General features: G+C 49.3%; 1 protein-coding gene across 1 annotated transcript in view; it reads left to right on the forward strand.

Moving 5' to 3' along the window:
- LOC123764810 (DNA-dependent protein kinase catalytic subunit) overlaps nucleotides 1-20,709 on the forward strand; it is a 746,996-nt gene that overhangs the window by 177,974 nt on the left and 548,313 nt on the right. The window contains exons 9-10 of the mRNA XM_069302649.1: nucleotides 6,505-6,673; nucleotides 7,054-7,266. Coding sequence (XP_069158750.1) covers nucleotides 6,505-6,673; nucleotides 7,054-7,266 — 382 coding nt within the window. The remainder of the gene's footprint in view (nucleotides 1-6,504; nucleotides 6,674-7,053; nucleotides 7,267-20,709) is intronic.

Genomic DNA, 20,709 nt, shown 5'->3' on the forward strand with positions numbered 1-20,709 from the left:
AGGTACCGAAAAGGTTCGCGAAAAAACGAGAACCAGGACAAGAAAGCACAAACGCTTGGCGGCACATATGGGCTCAAAGACACCCCAGACCAAGGGACGTGCAGGGATCCCAAAATGAAGGGAACAGCAATGCGACATAAGTGCGAAAAAGGAGAGGAAAGGGGTGAAAAGCAAACCCAGGAAGGAAGGAAGGAACCGACGGACCTGAAGGGACACGGAACCAAACCCAGGGAAGGGTAGACCCGAGACCAAAATGAACGCAGAGGGGGAAGGGAAAACCCCCACTCTGAGGAATTGCAAGACTTGCTCTGAGGGTACAAAAACCCAAGCGGGGCAAAATGAGGTCTAGGCCCCTCAGGCAACCCCTCCCCAACCTCGGGAACCCGTATGACAGGACCTGGGACTGAGTTGTTCCCCCAATGCCCCAGCCCCATACGTAAAAGCCGGGGCAGCCGTACAAAACACTAAGGAAGGGAGCCCACTGGTCAGACCCATAAGGCACGGCTGGAGGAACAGGCTCAAATGCCTCCGCCACCACCCTAGAAGAAGAAAACCCCTCAGACCACCTGAGTCTCAATCCAACCAGACCCTGCCCCAATCCCAAAACTGCCTGCAGTTTGGAGCCGGAAGTAAGTATGCACAACAGAAAGGGAAGGACGAGGAGGAGCAGACAGAACCGGAGCCGAAGCGATTCCCTCCCCCAATTCCGGACCCCTATAACCAAAACGGGTCAGTCTCGGGGCATCCAGGGCCGCAACCAACCTAGAGTGTTGCAGCAACCTGAACCTAGCATGCAGTGCCGCAGCTGCCTGCCCCTGTATATCATTATCAGTGGCTTGGGTGAACGGGAGCATGTCCAGACAACACATGTCGCACGACTCGGGGTCAAAACAATTATCAATCCAATAGGCAGCATGGCGGAGACAAAACCGATGAGTGTCACTTTGAGACAAGGAAACAGAGCAACCTTTAAACTCACAAGACACGAGGGGGGACACGGGTCACATCCATCAGACCACGTAGCCCCTGTGGGGTTTCCCAGGGCCCTTAGCCATGGGGTACACACTTAGGGAAGCCCATGCAGGGTACTGCGAACCGGCGCCCAAGTCTTCCAAACAAACTTCTATAGCTGAACCCCCGGAACATGTCCGCACACGGGGGCCAAGTGGGGGAGGACCACCAGACACAGAAATACAGATATATATACCCCAGGAACAGCAAAGGGGGACCACAAAGGTTCATCCCCCCCCCCCCACCAGGCAGAGAACAAAAACAAAGGAAAAACCCTGCAAGAGGATAACATACCCAGGAGGAACAGAGCCAGCCACTGTCATTTGTAAAAACTAGCTGTGCAGTACCCTGTGCCCCTACCAGTGACAAACAAGGGTAAGAAAAAACCTAGCCTGACCCCAAGGGCGGCCAAATACCGAGCAGTAAACAGGACAGCGGAGGTAGATCCCAAGGTGACTTGTGGAAGGAAGCCCCAAGTGCAGTACTTACAGGGCACCTAGGGAAGGGAACCCCAAGCACATGCAGCCCGAGTACCGTGGAATATGTCTCCTGGCTCATGCACCACCTGTAGAGACAGCCCACACCACAAGGCACAGAACTGAAACAAATACCGGAGCCAGAGGCATGACTGCACCAGACTTCCATCAGCCAAGAACTGAAAGTTGGGTCGCCGGTGGGTGAGTCTAGGGTTTCCCCTTCCACCTCCCGGGAAGGGGGGGAGGGTTACGCAGACAGGAGTGGGGCGACATGACAACATCATGCTAGTTTGCTACTTTTCGTTTGGGGAGTTCTGTCCACATGTTCAGCCTTCAGTCGCAATAGTTTTACCAGAATAAGAGTTTTTGGGGCGCCTACCTTTCTGGGTGCCTGTCCTGGTCGATGGCTGACATAGAATGCTCCCAACCACATTCTATAGGCCATTGCTCCTCCTGCCTCTCTAGAGGGGGCCAGTTTCTAGCTTGGGGTTCCCGGTAGGCAAGAACTCCATGCATTGACTGATGCCAGGAAGATATACATATCCATTCAGCCTGGATGGCTCCAGGAACAGGCCTCCCCCCCCCCTCAGAAAGAAAAATGTCAAAAAGGTTCGTTCAGTGTGTCAGGCAGTTATAATCACTGCCTGATGTTATAATGGAAGGGGCCTGCCCTTCCAAACACTAACACCCTCCCCACTTCCAAACACTAACACCATCTTCCACACGCCAACAAAAGTCATCAATAAAGGTAAGTAAAAACTTGTACATTCTTTAGTACTAAAGATTTGGGCGAATTTGGTATAAAATTTACTTTGAAGTTAAGTTTTTTGGGAGTGTGGAACGGATTAATTCTATTTACATTATTTCTTATGGGAAAATTTGCTTCGGTTAACGAATTTTTGGGTTACGAACCTTCTCTGGGAACCGGATTAAATTTGTAAGCTGAAGTACCACTGTAGTCCTGTTGGCCCCTTGGTGGTTGGCCCAGCCTTGGTTTCAGGCGCTGCTTGCTCAGTGTCCAAACCGAGGGTCTTCCCGCGGCTACGCCCTTTTCAGCGGATTGTTCCATTCCATTATGTAGCTGGTTCGATTGTCTCCTCAAGTCTTCGCATCTGGTCTTTCTGACGCAGGTCTATCACCATTTGTATAGTGAACAGGTGGCTTCGTTGGTGTCCCACCTGCATGCTTCATCTCGGCGGCAGTATGAAGTTTCCTGTCGGTCCTTTTGTTATTTCTTCTTCTGTAGGTTCTCTTCTGTTTCGAATCAAGATGTCTTGTCCTTCCGTTTTTGGTTGTTTCAGGACCGTCATCTTATGCCAAATACTGTCACCTCGTATTGTGCGGCGCTGGAGAAGCCACGTCAGCTTGCGTTCGAGGTGGATGTTACTTCTGCTCTGTTCTGCAAGCTGTCTCCTGCGTTGTTTCACCTCTGGCCTGCTCGTGCAGTGCCTGAGCTGTCTTGGTTGTTGGACCGGGTACTCTCTCTTCTCTCTGCTCTTCAGTTTGTGGCGAGTCCCTTCGGTTCAAGATTGTTTTGCTAAGGCTCTCTTCCTGTTGGGATTGGCCTCTGGGAGTTAGGTTGGGGAGCTTCATGCTCTTCTCTGGCACAGAGGTTTCTGTTCTTTTTGGTCCTGGTGGTAGGTTTTTTCGTTTACAGCCGTTTCCTTTTCTGGCGAAGAATGAGACTGCTACTCTCCGGAGGGGCCCATGGGTTGTTGATGCTTGGTTGGTTCTACTAGGGGGTGCTTCATTTGTTGTGTCCGATTGCGGCCCTTCGAAGTTACCTGTGCGCCACGGCCTCGGTGGCACGGGACGCACTTTGGGTTGACCTGGTTTCCCTTCTTCCATGTTCCAGGGTTTGGGTCTCCCAGGTCGTCTGCAGGGTTATTCGGGCCAGCCAGCCTGCAGTCTATCCTCGTGCTCATGATGTTTGTAAGTTTGCTGCTTTGGCTGCCGTCTTTGGTAACATATCTTGGGCTGACATTCGGGCACGTGGTTTTTGGAGGTCAAACATGGTCCTGCCTGCTCACTACCTAGTCAATGTTCCTGGCCCTAGTCGGACATGTGTTGCACTGGGTCAGCGGAGGCAGCCAGTTGTCTCGACTTCGAGTTGAGGAGTGAGTGGCGATCGCCTTTTGGGTACGTCGCTCTTGTTTTATCTTTGGTTAAGTAGCTCCGGGGAGCCGAAGGGGCTTTCCCCAGAAAACCAGCATTGAATGTAATGAAACTCTATTTTCTGGGTGAGACCTGGAGACTTCCTGGCAACCCTCCCTTCCTCTGGTTGGCAGTTTTTGTGTGTTTTGATATCCAGCCTCGGAACTGGGGGTGTGGATAGCCGGCGCGGGAGTCTAGGGCTTCCCCTTCCCCCTCCCAGGGAGGAGGGAGCTGCACAGATAGTTGTGTGGTGACAGTTGTCACGTTCATGCACGTTTGCTTATTTTTTGTTTGGGGAGTTGTCCAGCAGTTTGGCTTGGCAATTTTTTAACCAGATAGGGTTAGTTTTGGGGCGCCTACCTGTCTTGGTGCTTGACCCAGTCGATGGCAGACATAGAATGCTTCTAACCACATGGGGATTTCTATAGGCCATTGCTCCTCATGCCTCTCTGAGGAAGGGCTGAGTTCTAGCTCATGGTCCCCGGTAAGCCGAGCGGACAGCACGCTGGACTTGTGATCCTGTGGTCCCGGGTTCGATCCCAGACGCCAGTGAGAAACAATGGGCAGAGTTTCTTTCACCCTATGCCCCTGTTACCTAGCAGTAAAATAGGTACCTGGGTGTTAGTCAGCTGTCACGGGCTGCTTCCTGGGGGTGGAGGCCTGGTCGAGGACTGGGCTGCGGGGACACTAAAAGCCCCGAAATCATCTCGAGATAATCTCAAGAGAAGCCTAGAACTCCATTCGCTGTGACTAATGCCAAGGTCTAATTTATTTATATTAGCCTGAATAGCTCTGGGAAGCCTCCAGGTCTCGCCCAGGATATGGTGTTTCATTACATTCAATGCTGGTTTTTTGGAGGATGAGCTGTAGCCCACACAAGACACATTTCAACTATCTCTTGCCCTTCAAGAGGCCTCGTAGTGGTGAGCAAACCCCTCCCCACACTATTTGGGAAACAAAAGAATTTGAGAGGAAGTTGACTAATAAACGATAGCCCAAGCCCCTCACAAAGAAGGCAGATGCAAGTTGGCTTCCAGAGAAATTCCTGACACACACAGCAAGTGTAAAATGAAAATGCAAGACGCACACAGGGTAGGTGGCACAAAACACATTTATGAAGTAGGAAATGAGACAAAAACAAAGCAGTGGCCTCATGCAGAGTGAAACATTAGAGATAACCAACACCACTTGTCTGAAAGTATAAAGCTGATTGTGTGTCCTGCAGAAAGGTGCAACCATGGCTTGTAGGGACCGTGGAAGACTTGGCCTGCCAGCTGGTGATGGCTAGGCACATCACAGTTGAAGTGTTACAAATTTTCATTGAGCATGTGCTTATTTTGATGCATTAATTAAAAAAAAATTCTTGGTTTTGGATTTGTTTCTGGTCCATAAACTTCCCTGCCTTGTAGATGATAACATTCTGATTTTGGCACCTGGTAGGCTGATGTGATTCTTGGGGTGCCTGATTCAATCCCCAAATGCTTGGCAATCCCAGTGCCAAGTTTAAGGAGTTATTGAAGGGCACTCTTAGACTATCCTTGCAGTAGGGTAGAATGTTACTTTCTCCTGGCTAGCCCCACTTTTTAGTACAGTACTTAATACCAGAGATACAGAATAAAATTGATTCACAAATAAGTTTAAGATTAAAGTAATTTATAAAGATCCATAATTGTATTTAATATGTAAATTGTCATTCAGAAACTACCCAAGTTAACACTTTCGCGCTATCTGGACGCGCCGGCGCGTTCGGTTTCGTCTAACGTAAACGCATAGTGGACATAAAGTTATGTCTACTTTTAAAATATTTGTATAAAATTCAATTTTTATCCGATTTACTTTGGGTTTGTTTCAAACTGCGCGCTATGAGGCTCTCTTTCTCACCACTAGGCTGCATGGTACAATAAGTTCATGAAAGGTGTGGATAACTTCGATCAAATGGTATTTTGTCCCAAACGGGTTGCAGGTGGGTGACTTTAGCCGTTTATACTGGTAATTCTTCCCCCATATCATGTATTATATGCATATGTCTGTTTAGGGAATTTTATTCCGATCAATATACAACCAAAAATAACTGTGTGCAACAAGTATAATCTTGACAAACATAACAAAAGTAAAAATATTTCGTGTGTGTTTGACGCTCACTGATATGTTCCAGCGTTGTTTTATATTTGTCGCTATTCTAACTTACGCTTTGTTGATATTTTTTACCTATGGGCACATAGAACATTCTATTGCGAACACATTGACATAAAAATGAATGACGTACATAGAAAATTAATGTCATGAGAGTGAAATAAGTATAAACTTTCAAAGCGCCGTGCGTCGTCCCGTCACCGATACCGGGTAACAATTTCACCACTTCCCACACTCTTGCGGGCGGGCTGCATTATTATTCTACGCTTCTATTCATATCAGCGTGTTGGGAATTTCATTGCGAGTCCATTGATACCAAAATTAACGCTGTAGAACAAGTGTGGAGGTGATTACAATCCCAAGAGTAAAAACATTTTGTTGCTGATGGGCGCTCACGGCGAGTCATCTACGTAGTTATTTATTTGGTGCTGGTATCCCTATACAGTATGTTTCGTGACTTATTTTACTAATGTTCTTCTAGAGAATTTTATTGCGAACACGTTGGTACCAAAATGAAATACGTAGCATGAGAACTAAGGTCAGAAGAGTAAAAAGAGTATACACATTTTTGTTTTTACGCTTAAGCGATAAAAACGCAGCGCGCACATTCGGTTGGCTGAGTGACCTTTGCGGAGAGCGCGAAAGTGTTAAGATTCACCAAAATGTAAACTTTTTTCTTGCAATAATTGTATATTGTGCTTTATTGTTCATTATTTGGTTCTTGTTTCAGATAAACATGGGGATCATAGATAGTGTGCAAAATTTGGCAATGGCTTTGGTGGACAATTTTCCCCTGGTATCTGTGTACCGCAGGTTCCTAGCATACCGTGCACTTTTCAAGATGTTCCACGCAATACATGGCAAAGCTGAATATTTTCAAGACTTTCTCCACACATTTGGTCAGTTATTTCTTTTGATACATTGCCATATTTATTTTTATGTCTTGTTTACCATGAGTATAATGAGCATTTTTGGGAAACCAATTTAATCGGATAATACCATCAGTTCTCGGCTCTGTATAGCTTAGGGTTCTTTAGATACAGCTGCTTTACTGGAAAAGTGTTAATTGAATATAACTTGATACGGGAAAATGCATCTAAGACCTTCCACTAGCCCAACAATTTTGTGTTGCCTTCTCTTCTTCTGTGGCTATTTTTGACGATACAAGAAGTTTGATCAATCGATAAATAATTTACTCTTTTGTATGGTATATACTGTACTTTGTATTTAAGTGTAGGGCATGTTGTGTGTGTGTGTAATGTTGTTGTTATTTCTACAGTTTACAAATCCATTGTATTGACGTGCTCCCACGCCCCTGAGGCAGAGTCCTCTCCTGGTGAAGAAGGTGGCATGTGGAGGAACACCAGTGAGAGTAATGGAGGTAATGGCACCTGGAAAGGCTTAAAGAATGAGGTCACAACTTATAAAAGCTTTTTGCCTCTTTGGAGTGGTCTGATGATGCCAGAAAAAATGACAAACATGAAAGTTTCAGGTATGTTCATACTAAACGGCTTTGCTTAAAACAAAGTTATTGGGTAAATTGAATTGGGATTCCTTATGTTTTTGTCACTTTTCTCCTATTTCACTGAGATTTGTGTGTGACAACTTGTGAATGCCCGATTGTGTTGACTTGAAATCTACTCTATATTGGAACCCATATCGTCTGGATCTCCATTTTCCTGTTAACTATATAGATGCCTCTGTGCTGCCCAGCAAGAGGCAGCAAAATTATCCATACTTAAGCAAATAATCCTATCCAAGCTAGTGGTACCATAACTGAAGTGTAATATGGATGAAATACTATGTTAATGTAAGCATTTATGATTGACATAAAAAACCAGCATTGAATGTAATGAAATGCCATTTTCTGGATGAGACCCAGAGGCTCCCCAGAGCTATACTGGGCTGATGTGTATATATTAGACCGTGGCAACAGTCAATCAAAGGAGTTCTCGGCCTACCGGGGACCAGAACCAGAACCTGGCCCCCCTCAAGAGAGGCATGAGGAGCAATGGCCTAAAGACACCCTCGTGTAATTGGAAGCAGACTTTGTCTGCCATCTACTGGGTCAGGCACCCAGAAAGGTAGGAATTTCAAAACAAACTACTGCTGATCAAATAAATTGCAAATTGAAAGCCGAACTAGCACCAGAACTCCTAAATCAAAACCAAGGAAACAAGTATGACGTCACCACAAATGCCGCGCATCCGTCTGCGCAACCCCCCCTCCCCGGGAAGGACACGGGGGGGGGGGGGGGGGGTCCCAGACCTCCACGCCGGCAAGTCTCCTCAGTTCAGAAGGCGAGTATTAAAAACTCGAAAAACCCCAGTCCGGAGGGAGGGAGGGATGCTGGGGAGCATCCGGGTCTCACCCGGAAAATGGTTTTTCATTACATTCAATGCTGGTTTTCTGTGGAGAGCCTCCAGGACAAGCGTGTGTATTGCTTTCCGACCGTCCTTCGCGGTCCCTTGATAGAATTCTTGGTGAATTGGATACTTTTGATATCGTTCGCCTTATGTGTTTCTGTTCTCGTATTGGCATCATTGGTGATAATTAGTGCCCTCTGATTTTTCTGCACATTTGATGGTACTATGTAGCTTTCATGGTTTGGTGCCGTCTTTTGATAATTACTTAATTTCTGTGGAGAGCATTCTTTGGCTTCCCGGAGCTACCTAACCAAAGATAAAGAATGAGGGACTTACCCAGGAGGCTGTCATCACTTACTCCTCAACTCGAAGTCGAGACAAATGGCTGCAACCTGCGACCCAAGGCTACACATGCCCAAGAAGGCCTAGGAACATTAACGAGATACCGTGCAGCCAGGAACCTGTTCCACCTCCAAAAGCCCTGTGCCCGAATGTCAGCCCAGGACATATTCCCAAAAACAGCAGCCAAAGCCGCGAACTTATGAACGTCATGGGCACGGGGATAGACCGCAGGCTGGCTGGACCGAATAATCCTGTGAACAACGTGGGAGATCTGCGCCTTGGAACAGGGAAGAAGGGAAACCGGGTCCACCCACAGCGTGTCCCCTACCACGGAGGCGGTGGTGCACAGATACCGGCGAAGAACCGCAACTGGACACAAAACATGATGCACCCCCAGCCGAACAAATCAACAACAACCCAACGACTCCTTCGGAAAGCAGTAGACTGATTCTTCACCAGAAAAGATGGCTGCAAACGAACGAAACGACCACCAGGACTGAAAGAGCAGAAACCCCTGCTCCGAAGGAGAGCACGAAGCTATTCGACCTGACCCCAAGAGGCCAATGCCAACAAGAAAAGAGCCTTAAAAAAGCAGTCCTGAACCGAGGGGGGCAACCACAAGCTGAGGAGAAGAGTGAAAAGAGAGCACCCATTCCAACGACTAGGACAGCTCAGGCGGCGCATGAGCAGGCAGGAGGGGAAAACAACGCCCAAGAAAGCTTGCGGAACGGAGCAGAAGTGACATCCACCCCGAAAGCAAGCTGCAGCGGCTCTGCCAGCACCGCACGAAATGAGGCGACAGTATTTGGCACAAGATGACAGTCCTGAAACAACTAAGAGAGAAAGGACAAAACAACCCAATCAGAAATAGAAGACAACCTACAAAGAGACAAAAATTGCCGAAAGGACCGCCAGGAAATTTCATACTGCCGTCTAGACAAAACTCGCAGGTGGGACACCATCAATTAAGCCACCTGATCACCATACAAGTGGTGATACACCCATGTGAAAAAGACCAGACACAAAGAGTGGAGGAGAAGATCGAATCAGCCACATAACGGACCGGACCGAGCTGCTGAAAGAGGCGGAGCCGCAGGAAGACCCTCGGGTTTGGACATCGAGAGAGAAGCACCCGAAACCAAGGCTGGCCCAGCCACCAAGGATCCAACAGGACTACTCTCCCTTGGTAAGTCTCCAACCGAGGTAGGATCCGGAGCAACAACCGAACCGGAGGGAAGAGGTATAGGTAACTCCACCTCGACCAGTCCAGCCGAAAGGCATCGACCCCTGACGGCCTCGCAGTCTGGAAAGGGTGCCTCATGAACTGGCAGATACCTCGACCACTCCGATGCGAATAGGTCCACTGCTGGGCGCCTGTATGTCCAGCAGAGCCAACTGAACGAGTTGGCGTCGACCGTCCATTCCGTGGAAAGGGGAAGGAACCAAAACAGGCTGTCTGCCAGGATGTTTGACACCCCCCCTGAACATAAACCGCCAGGAGAGCCGAACCCTGAGAACTCAGCAGACGAGTCACCCGAAGCTACCAGCCCCAAAGAACCAAGGACTGCATCGAACCCCCACGGTTCAGGGAATGAACCATCGGGGAGCAGTCCAAATGGAACCGGATCGTTGCTCCTTGAGCGACCCAAATCCTCTGAAGTGAATGCCACACCGCCGCAAACTCCCACGCCGCCGCAAACTCCCACGCCGTGCTGTGAGCTCAATGGGAGTACGGACCCCATCGACCCTGGCCGGCCTGGTGAACACTTGTCGCAAAACCCCAGCCGAGAGATGAAGCATCAGTGAACGCATCGAGCAAGGGCTTGGGGAGGCACCACGGCACAGAACTCTGAAAAACCCCCAGAGAAAGCCGGCGACGCAGCAGCCGGCGCAAGGTTCCCGTGATCCGAACCCATCGATCGTGAGAGCGGCGGAAGGGAAGACCCCAAAGAAATCAGAACATCCGCCGAAGCCAGATTCGACCTGATGGGTAGACCAGCACTGTAAAGTTCAGGCTCCAACACAGCCGCTCAAACAACCAACGTGTGACCCGGGTGCCCTCCAAAAACAGCCAGAGGCGGGACTGCAGCAGCAACAGCGTCGTAGGAGGGTGAGACAAGGAAGCGGTCCGAGAGTCCCACACCAGACCCAGCCAAGTCCGAACCTGAGAGGGAACCAAAAGGGACTTACTCTAGTTCACCATGAATCCCGAACCCGGCGAACTGGGAAAGAACCATATCCCTGGCGAGCTGACACGCAGACTGGCTGGGAGCCCACACCAGCCAGTCGTCGAGGTAAGCCAGAACCCGAACCCCTAACAGAAGCAAACAGGTCACCACGACCCGGTAAGGCGTGTGAACACTCGAGGTCCATATTCAAGCTGAATGGAAGGTAAGCTTGTTGCCCCATGACAAAACCGAGCCAGTCACTGAACCCCGGATGAATCGGGACATGTACAATAAAATTATAAAACCAATACCTGTCTCGGAGGTCCAGAGACACCATCCAGGCACCCGGCTCCAAAAGCAGCCGGACCTGAGAGTGGTCATCCAAATGGAGGGGCAAAAGTGCCAGGGACTTTTCGGAACTGAAAACAGGTGGGAAACTCACCTGAGGGACGTTGTCGTTTCGACCACACCCAAGTGAACCCACTCCCGGATGACCTGACAGCACAGGAGAAGAGGCCTGCCCTGCCAGCCCCAATCCCCCTGAAGGAGGAGGACTGACCCAACGCCACCGCAGGTCGGAGGAAACGACCCGAAATGCCCTCAAATTGTGGGACCAGGCGAGAGCAAACAGCGCGAGCATCCTCCCCTATTGCTCCGTCAACGGGGCAACCTGCGAAAGGGCCGACGACCCCTACAAGAGCCCAACCAATGCCAAGAGCGATTACTGTGCCTACCAGATGCCTACGGCTCCAGAGGTGGTGCCAGCCCCGAATCTGGCACTATTGGCTTATGACAACCGAAGGAACCCCGAGACCTGGCAGGACCCTTCTCGGCAGGACCTCTATGGCCTCCCCGGAGAACCTACAAGTCTGACAATGGCTGTCAACTAGATGAAGCCACCTGCAGAAAATGCATCACCGCAGACTCTGCAAATGGCAATGGACAAAAAGGTGATGAAAATCTAAGAGCCAGGGCCCACGACGATTCCAAAATTTGGACAAGCACCGCCTGTCAGCACGCGAGATGAGAAGCGAAGAACAGACACCGCCTCTCTCAGAAACGGCGCATACATATTCATCAAAGTAGCCGGCGCCCGAGCTGCGGAAGCAAGCACACCGAATCCTGGCCCGGAAACCAGCTCCTCCACACCCAACACGAGACAGTCCAAAGACAGCGCACAAATCCTCGACCACCAGGGATGCTGAAAGGGAGGGAACGTGCACGTGAAGCTGCACCTGGCTGACATCATAAGGAAGGACAGGAGCGAACAAGCATGCCTTGAGGTGCTCCAACTCCACCCCCCCCATCCCCCCAGGAAAACCTAAACGACCCTAGGCAATTCTCGCCATTCACGTGTGCATTCCGACAGGACGAATGCCTAGCCCCCAAAGAAGACAGTCTGCCAGCCAGGAAGACTCCAGTGCCTTGTAACGCACCAAATAAAGAAAAAGAGAAGCTAAACTCAAAAAGAAGGCTTCATTATCGAGGCGTAATCTGGGTCTCGCAGGAGGTAAGCCGCAGGGGGACTTCCATACCTTCCTTGAAGGATGCGGGAAGCCAAAAACCTCCAGGAGGGTTTCGAAGAACCCAAGGAAATTTAGACCCGAACCTGGGGAGGAGTCGAACTCATAACAAAATCGTACAGGGAGTGGGAAAGGAAAACCCTTCCTCTGTAACAACAAGCCCCGCAACGAGGGTACCAAACACTCAAGCAGGGACCAGTGGAGCCAGGGCCCCCCCTCAAGTCAACTCCAACTCCTCCCCGGCCCTGGAATCCTTCACGTCAGGATCCGAGGCCAAGCCGTGCTCCAAACCCTCGGCCTTTGGAATAAAAGCAGAGTCCACCGGAAAGCAGGGATGAAGGGGGTCCGCTGGCATGGCCCAAAAGCTCTGGCAGGAGAACCAGACTCGAATGCTTCCGCCGCCGATCCGGAAGGGGCAATCCCCGAAGCCACCCGAGTCTCACTACCAGTATAATTCAGCAGGGCAGCTGCAGGGCATCCAGAAAGGCAACCAACCTCGCACGTTGCTGCAACTTAAACCTTGCATGCAACGCTAAATCTACCTGCACTCAAATATCAGTCTCGGTGGACTGGGTGAATGGAGTACAGGCATACCTCAGTTTAAGAGTTTAATTGGTTCCTGGAGACGCCTCGTATTCCGAAAACTCGCATTCCGAAGCTAATTTCCCCATAAGAAATAAAGGGAAATGAATTAATCCGTTCCTGACTACCCCAAAAACCCCACATCAAACTAAATTTTTATACCTAATTCATCTAAATAAACCTACTAAACTATGTTCAAGTTATTACTTACCTTGCTGTTGAATGCTGTAGGCGTATGGAAGATGGTGAGGAGGTGGGAGGAAGAGAGGAGTTACTGTTTGGAAGGGGAGTCCCCTTCCATTATCACATCAGGCAGTGAGGACTTCACTGGTATGCACACTCTGGCACATTTTGCCTGCATACCACTAGGACTTGCTTGTTTTACTAAGAATTTATCTAATGACACTTGTTTTTCCCTACATTTTAACACTTGTCTGTAGTAAGACATCACATTATCATTTAAAAGGTCAATGCAACGGCCTGCTACAGCTTTATCTGGGTGAGTTTTTTCAACAAAACTTTGCAGTTCTTCCCATACTTCACACATTTTCTTAATCAAGAAGGGACATCCTCTACTGCCTCTACTCACAGCTATTTTCTTAGGTTGAACCTTACCAATGGCTTTCTTGAGACCCATGGCAAGATATATAATGACAACTTTTATGCTCAAATGGCCAAAAAACCGATAAAAAACTGTAAATCTTTGTGAAGAATTCAGGTGGGATAGTCACTGGACACGAGACACTGGTAAACTGAGGCGCGATCGCCATGCCACCACGCGCCAGCCAGCCTGTACACGTATCAACAAACTCGCCTTCCGAGACATATTTTCCGAGGAAATCCTGCTCGTCTTCCGAAAAACTCGCATACAGGGACACTCGCATTCCGAGGTACCACTGTACAAGCAAAGAACACTACTGTACTTACAGGACTCTGGGTCATAGGTATCACTGACCCCAACAAGCAGCAAGGCAGAGGCAAACGGTGAGTGTCACCCTGAGACAAGGGGACCGAGCAACCTTCAAACTCGCATAAGGGGAGGTGGGACTCGAAGGTCTCCTACATTGGACCACTGATCCCCAATGGGGGTTTCCAGGGCCCTTAGACTGAATGCTAAGGGAAGCCCAGGCAAAGTACTGCTAACCGGTTATCCCAGAGCTACCAAGAACAATCTGAAAGCTGAACCCCTGCAATGTGTGCAAGCACGGGGACCTAGTGCAGGTCCACCAAAAACCTTCGGGGGGGGGGCCTCGTAGCCTGGTGGATAGCGCGCAGGACTCGTAATTCTGTGGCACGGGTTCGATTCCCGCACGAGGCAGAAACAAATGGGCAAAAGTTTCTTTCACCCTGAATGCCCCTGTTACCTAGCAGTAAATAGGTACCTGGGAGTTAGTCAGCTGTCACGGGCTGCTTCCTGGGGGTGGAGGCCTGGTCGAGGACCGGGCCGCGGGGACACTAAAGCCCCGAAATCATCTCAAGATAACCTCAAGAAGTCCTACCGCCACACCAGGCAAAACAAAACAAAAAAACAAAAAAGAAAAACCCTGCAAAAGTACAAAGTCTCCACGAGAACAGAACCGGTCGCTATGCATATATCAGATAGCTGCACAGTACCTCGCGCCCCAGCCAGCGACAAAACTACCTCTTATCCCAAGGCAAAACAGGAGTAAGAACCACCCCAGCTGAACCCCCAAGGGCGGGCAATCACCGAGCAGCGATAGAACCACTGACGTAGCTACTCCTGAACGGCTCATGGAAGGTAACCCTGAAGCCGCAAAGGCAGTGCTTACTGGGCACTTAGGGAAGATGGCCCTAGGTGCATGCAGCCCCAGTACTCTTGTGTTAAGTCTGGCTTTCACACCACCAAAACAGAGCAACAACACCGCACGGTAGCACTGCGCAAAGAGTGGAGCCAGAGCAAACGACTGTCGCCAACACAACATCTCTTGAACTGAGGAGAGTTGCCGGCATGGAGGTCTGGGACCCCCTCCCCCCATCCCCCTCCCGGTGATGGGGGGGTTTGTGCAGATGAATGTGCGGCATTTGTGGTGACGTCATACTTGTTTCCTTGGTTTTGATTTAGGAGTTCTGTTGCTAGTTTGGCTTTCGGTTTGCAATTTATTTGATCAGCAGTAGTTTGTTCTTGAATTCCTACCTATCTTGTTGCCTGACCCAGTAGATGGCAGACAAAGACTGCTTCCACTTACACGGGGGTGTCTTTAGACCATTGCTCCTCATGATTCTCTTGAGGGAATCCCAGTAGGTCCCCAGTAGGCCTAGAACTCCTTCGATTGACTGTTGCCATGGTCTAATATATACACATCAGCTCAGTATAGCTCTGGGGAGTCGAAGGGGCTCTCCACAGAAAATGCTGTCTATGCTTGCAAGAATGGCAGATTATAATACTTTATTCATATTGTCCATGTATGTATCATGTATGTATCAGTGATGTGCGTTGGCCCTCAATTACTAATTATAGATTGTTTTTATCAGTCTCTGGCCATATCAGTATTATGTCATCCTAAATACTGTAACAAAGAAGATAATAGAAATAAAAGTGCAGAAGTGCATGAATAACATAAATCGAGACGAATGAGAACACAAATGAGAAAGACGAAAGCAACAAGGAGAAAAATAAGGGCAATACTGAGAATGAATGCAGAAACGAGAAAGTTGGAGCAAAAAACACAGAGGTAGCCAAGTCGTGCACAGGTACAAACAAGATGAATACAATCACAGATAAAAATATTTGCAGGTATTATGAAAAAGGACAGTGCAGATATGGGCCCAGAGGCACGGAATGCACATTCATGCACCCACGGAAATGCCGAAACTGGTTAGGGAAAGGCAGATGTCATTTTGATACAGAGTGTAGATATTTTCTCCCTTAGCTATGCAAACTCTCAGTTTATGAGAGGAAATGCTACGATCTTCATTGCCCTAATTTCCATGTCAGAGGGACACAGCGCTATATAAGAGAGGAAGTCCAATATAATAGCCCTGAAATTTTTTTAGAGGCAGGCAGAAACAGAGGGGGAAACAGACAGGCAGAAACGTGGCAGGAGTACGGATGGAGAGGGGAAAATGCCCAAGACTGGACTACGGTTCGTCATCAAGCTCACACATACTTAACCCCCCAACTACACAGAGACTACCACACTCCCCAGTATCACTTCCAAGACTGGACAAACCATTGCCACAACAATACACCCTGGGTCAGGTTAGAGAGGAGGGAGAACTACCAAAACCTTCAAGAAGTGACATACAATACGGCAAAAATGAGGGTCTGAAACATAATACAGGGTACAAAACACAATCGAATCTTCCCATAGTAGAAAAACTGCATGTCAAGGATTTGGGAATAATGATGTCCGACGATCTAACGTTTAGGGAGCATAACCAAGCAAATATTGCATCAGTCAGAAAAATGATAGGATGGATTACGAGAACTTTCAAATCCAGGGATCCCATTACAATGGTTGTACTCTTCAAATCACTTGTGTTGTCCCATCTCGAATACTGCTCAGTACTCACTTTCCCCTTCAGAGCAGGGGAGATTGCTGAAATAGAGGGAATACAGAGAACATATACGGCACGCACAGACAAGATAAAACGCCTAAATTATTGGGATCGTCTCAAAGCTCTCCAAATGTACTCTCTAGAAAGGAGACGAGAGAGATACCAAATAATATACACATGGAAAATACTGGAGGGCCAGGTCCCAAATCTACACAGTAAAATAACAACGTACTGGAGTGAACGATATGGAAGAAAATGCAAGATTGAACTAGTGAAGAACAGAGGTGCCATAGGCACAATCAGAGAACACTGTATAAACATCAAAGGTCTGCGGTTGTTCAACATTCTCCCAGCGACTATAAGAAATATTGCCAGAACAACAGTGGACATCTTCAAGGGAAAACTGGACTGTTTTCTAAGAGAAGTGCTGGACCAACCAGGCTGTGGTGGGTATGTGGGCCTGCGGGCCGCTCCAAGCAACAGCCTGGTGGACCAAACTCTCGCAAGTCGAGCCTGGCCTCGGGCCGGGCTTGGGGAGTAGAAGAGCCCAGAACCCCATCAAGCAGGTATCAAGCAGGTAACCCTCTCGAGGTATACTCTAGATATACCTACTCACATTCTACTGCCCCCCTACTTTAGTCACTCCTATCAACCAAGCATCTATGTTATGATAAAGTATGGCATTAGTTAATGACCGTTTCCATGGACATCATGCTTGTTCTTCTGAATCAGTGCTAGCATTTGTTTCCTTCTTGACCTCACTATATCACATGCTCAAATGTTATATTCAAGCAAATAACTTGACTGAGAAGGACTTGTATAGTAATTATTAGTACAATGGAACCTTGAATAACGACTTTAATATATTCCGGCGCTGTGGTCGTCATGTGAAACTGACATCATTCAAAACGAAGTTCCTGATTGGAAATAGAAATAATCCGTTCTACCACCGAAAAACATCAATGTGATATTCGATGTTTTAAATAATGGAGCAGCTTAGGTTATCTTGAGGTTATCTTGAGATGATAATACCTACCTTACATACACTGAACAAACTTTTATGACATTTTTCTTTCTTCAGATTAGTTCAATTTTTTTTTTTTTTTTTTTCAATTTTTGTATAGCAAAAGGTTCGTTCGATGTTTGTCTGAATGGTAGGCTGCTCCATGTTGCTTTAAAATAAAATAAAAAATAAAGAATTTTGAAAAACGGAAAAATATAAAAAAAAAGGTTCATTTGGTGTTTGGCAGGTAGTCTACTCCATGTTTCTTAAATAAAAACAAAAACAAAAATAAAAAACCAGCGTTGAATGTAATGAAACGCCATTTGCTGGGCGAGTCCCAGAAGCTTCCCAGAGCCTACTAGGCTGATATGCTAATGTCAGACTTTGGCATCAGTCATGTGTATGGAGTTCTTACGGGCCTACTGGGGACCACGCGCCAGAACCTGGCCCCCTCTAGAGAGGCAAGGAGAGCAATAGCGTATAGAAACCCCCGTATTATTGGAAGCATTCTATGTCTGCCATCGACCGGGTTAGGCACCCAGAAAGGTAGGCATCCCAAAACAAACCCCAATTCTGGTGAAAATTGCAACCAAAAGCCAAACAAGTGGATAGACCTCTCCAAACAAAAACGAGCAAACTAGTATTGCGTCATCCGTTGTCGCACCACTGTCTGCGCAGCCCCCTCCCCCTGCTCTCCGGGAGGGGGAAGGGGCAGCCCCATTCCTACCGCACCAGCGATCCACACACCAGTTCTGAGGCTGGATGTCAAAAACACGTGATAAACTGCCGATCGGAGGGAGGGAGGGATGCCAGGGAGCCTCCGGGACTCACCCAGAAAATGGCGTTTCATTACATTCAACGCTGGTTTTCTGGGGGGGAGCCCCTACAGCTTCCCGGAGCTAACTACTCACCGAGGAAAAGAATAGAAACTTGCCTTGGAGGCGGTTGCTACTCACTCCTCAACCTGAAGTTGAGAACTGGCTGCATCCGCCAACGCAAAGCGACACAGGCCTGATCGGGCCCAGGAACATTTACAAGGTAACGAGCAGCTAGAACCCTGTTCGACCACCAAAATCCCCAAAATATTGCCAAAGACGGCAACAAGAGCCGCGAACTTGTGGACGTCATGGACACGCGGATAGACCGCAGGTTGGCTAGCCTAAATAACCCTGAGGACGACATGGGAGACCTGCACCCTCGAACAGGGAAAAAGGGAAACCTGATCAACCCAAAGCGCATCCACGGATACAGAACCCGTGGCGCGCAAATAACGGCGGAGAGCCGCAACCGGACACAAAACATGATGCACCCCTGGCCGAACCAACCAAGCATCAACACCCCAAGGGCCCCTCCAGAACGCAGCAGTCTCATTCTTCGCCAGGAAAGAAGAAGGCTGCAGACGGACAAACCGATCACCCCGACAGAAGGAGCAGAAATCTCTGTGCTGAAGGAGAGCATGAAGCTCACCCACCCGACCCCCAGAGGCCAATACCAACAGGAAAAAAGCCTTCGAAAAATAATCCGGAACTGAAGGGGCCACAACAAAACGAGGAGAAGAAAGGAAAGACAGCACTCTGTCCAAAGACCAGGATGGCTCAGGCGGCACATGATCAGGCCGGAGGTGAAACAACGCCCGAGACAGCTTGCGAAACGGCGCAGACGTGACATCAATACTGAGAGCAAGCTGAAGCAGCTCCTCCAGCTGCGCACGATATGAGGCGACAGTGGTAGGCATAAGACGACGGTCCTGGAACAACCAAGAAAGAAAGGACAACACCACCCTAACAGAAAGCGAAGTACAACGACAAAGACTTAAGAAAAACCAGAAGGATTGCCAAGAATCTTCATACTGCCACCGAGACGAAGCCTGCAGATGGGACACTAATAAGGAAGCAACCTGATCACCATAGAGATGATGGTGAGCCAAGGTCCAAGCGGATTCCACAGAGGAGGCAAGCACCGTCTGCCAACACATGAGCCGGGAGGCATAAAACAGAGCCACCGCATCCCGCAAGATCAGCGCGAAAAGCTTCAGCAAGGCAACTGACGAGCGATCCGCTGAGGCCAAGGGGCCAGACCCAGGGACAGCCCCAAGCGCTGTTCCGGGTCACGCAGGAGGTTTGCCGCAAGGGCCGCCCGCATTGCAGCAGGTTGGATGCGATAAGCCGAAAACATCCGGAAAGACGGAACCGAGGCACCCGGGGGAACACGGAACCGAACCAGGGGAGGGGCAGACACCAAATCCAACTTGTACGCAGAGGGGGGAAAAGAAAACCCCACTCCTGTAACAGTAAGTCCCGCTCAGAGGGTAGAAAAACCCAGGTGGGGTCCAGCGGGGGCCCAAGGACCCCCAAGTCAACCCCACCCCAGCCCCAGGGTCCTCTTCAGCAGGACCTGGGGCCGAATCCTCCCCCCAAGCACTGACCCCACTAGACAAGGCCGGCGCAGCTGTAAAAGCTGGATAGAATGAGGCCCAGTGGTCAGACCCAGAGGCTTCGGCCGGGGTAGGAGACTCGAATGCCTCCATCGCCACACCGGAAAGGGCATCCCTCGAGGCTGCCAGAGTCTCAAGACCAACTAACCCCTGCCCCCGACTCCGAAACCCTCAGACTTTGCGGGGCCGGAAGCATGGGAGTGGGACCAGAACGAACAACAGGAGGGGAAGGACCAGGAGGTGCGTACTGAACCAGGGTTGAAGCAACCCCCCACCCCCATGTCCGGGTGTCTATAAGCAAAACGGGGCAGCCTTGGGGCATCCAGGTGAGCAACCAACCTAGCGCGTTGTAACAACCGAAATCTAGAATGCAACGCCTGTGTAGCCTGTATCCGAAGATTATCATACATAGATTGGGTAAATTGAGTCACCAGCAAGTAGCAATACTCACAGGACTCAGGGTCGAAAGTGTCACCGACCCAACAGGCTGCATGACGGAGGCAAAAACAGTGAGGGTCGCCCTGAGACAAGGGAACTGAACAACCCTCAAATTCGCATGAAGCGAGGGCGGGACCCCGGGGTCACATCCATCGGACCCACGTGTCCCCTAAGGGATTCCCAGGGTCCTTAGCATTTACTTGAAGAGGGCTCGTGCTCAGGGAAACCCAGGCAGGATACTGCTAACCGGCACCCAAAACTACCAAACAAGCTGTCTAAAGCTGAACCCCAGGGACGTGTACACTCACGGGGACCAAGCAGGAGGCACCACCAAGTATCAGGGTGAGGCAAAACACGAGTGGCAAGTAGGGCAGAACCCCCACCAAGGCAAAAATAAAAATAAAAACAAAACCCCGCAAGAGGACAACGTACCCCAAGGAACAGAGCCGGCTACTGTGATAGGTGACAACTAGCTGCACAGCACCCTGCGCCCCTACCAGTGTAAAAACTTACCTTAAGGTTAACTAGGGGAGACAAAACCCCCAAGTACCCAAAGAGCG

This window comes from Procambarus clarkii, chromosome 48 (genome assembly GCF_040958095.1).
Source record: "Procambarus clarkii isolate CNS0578487 chromosome 48, FALCON_Pclarkii_2.0, whole genome shotgun sequence".
Taxonomy (NCBI): Eukaryota; Metazoa; Arthropoda; class Malacostraca; order Decapoda; family Cambaridae; genus Procambarus; species Procambarus clarkii.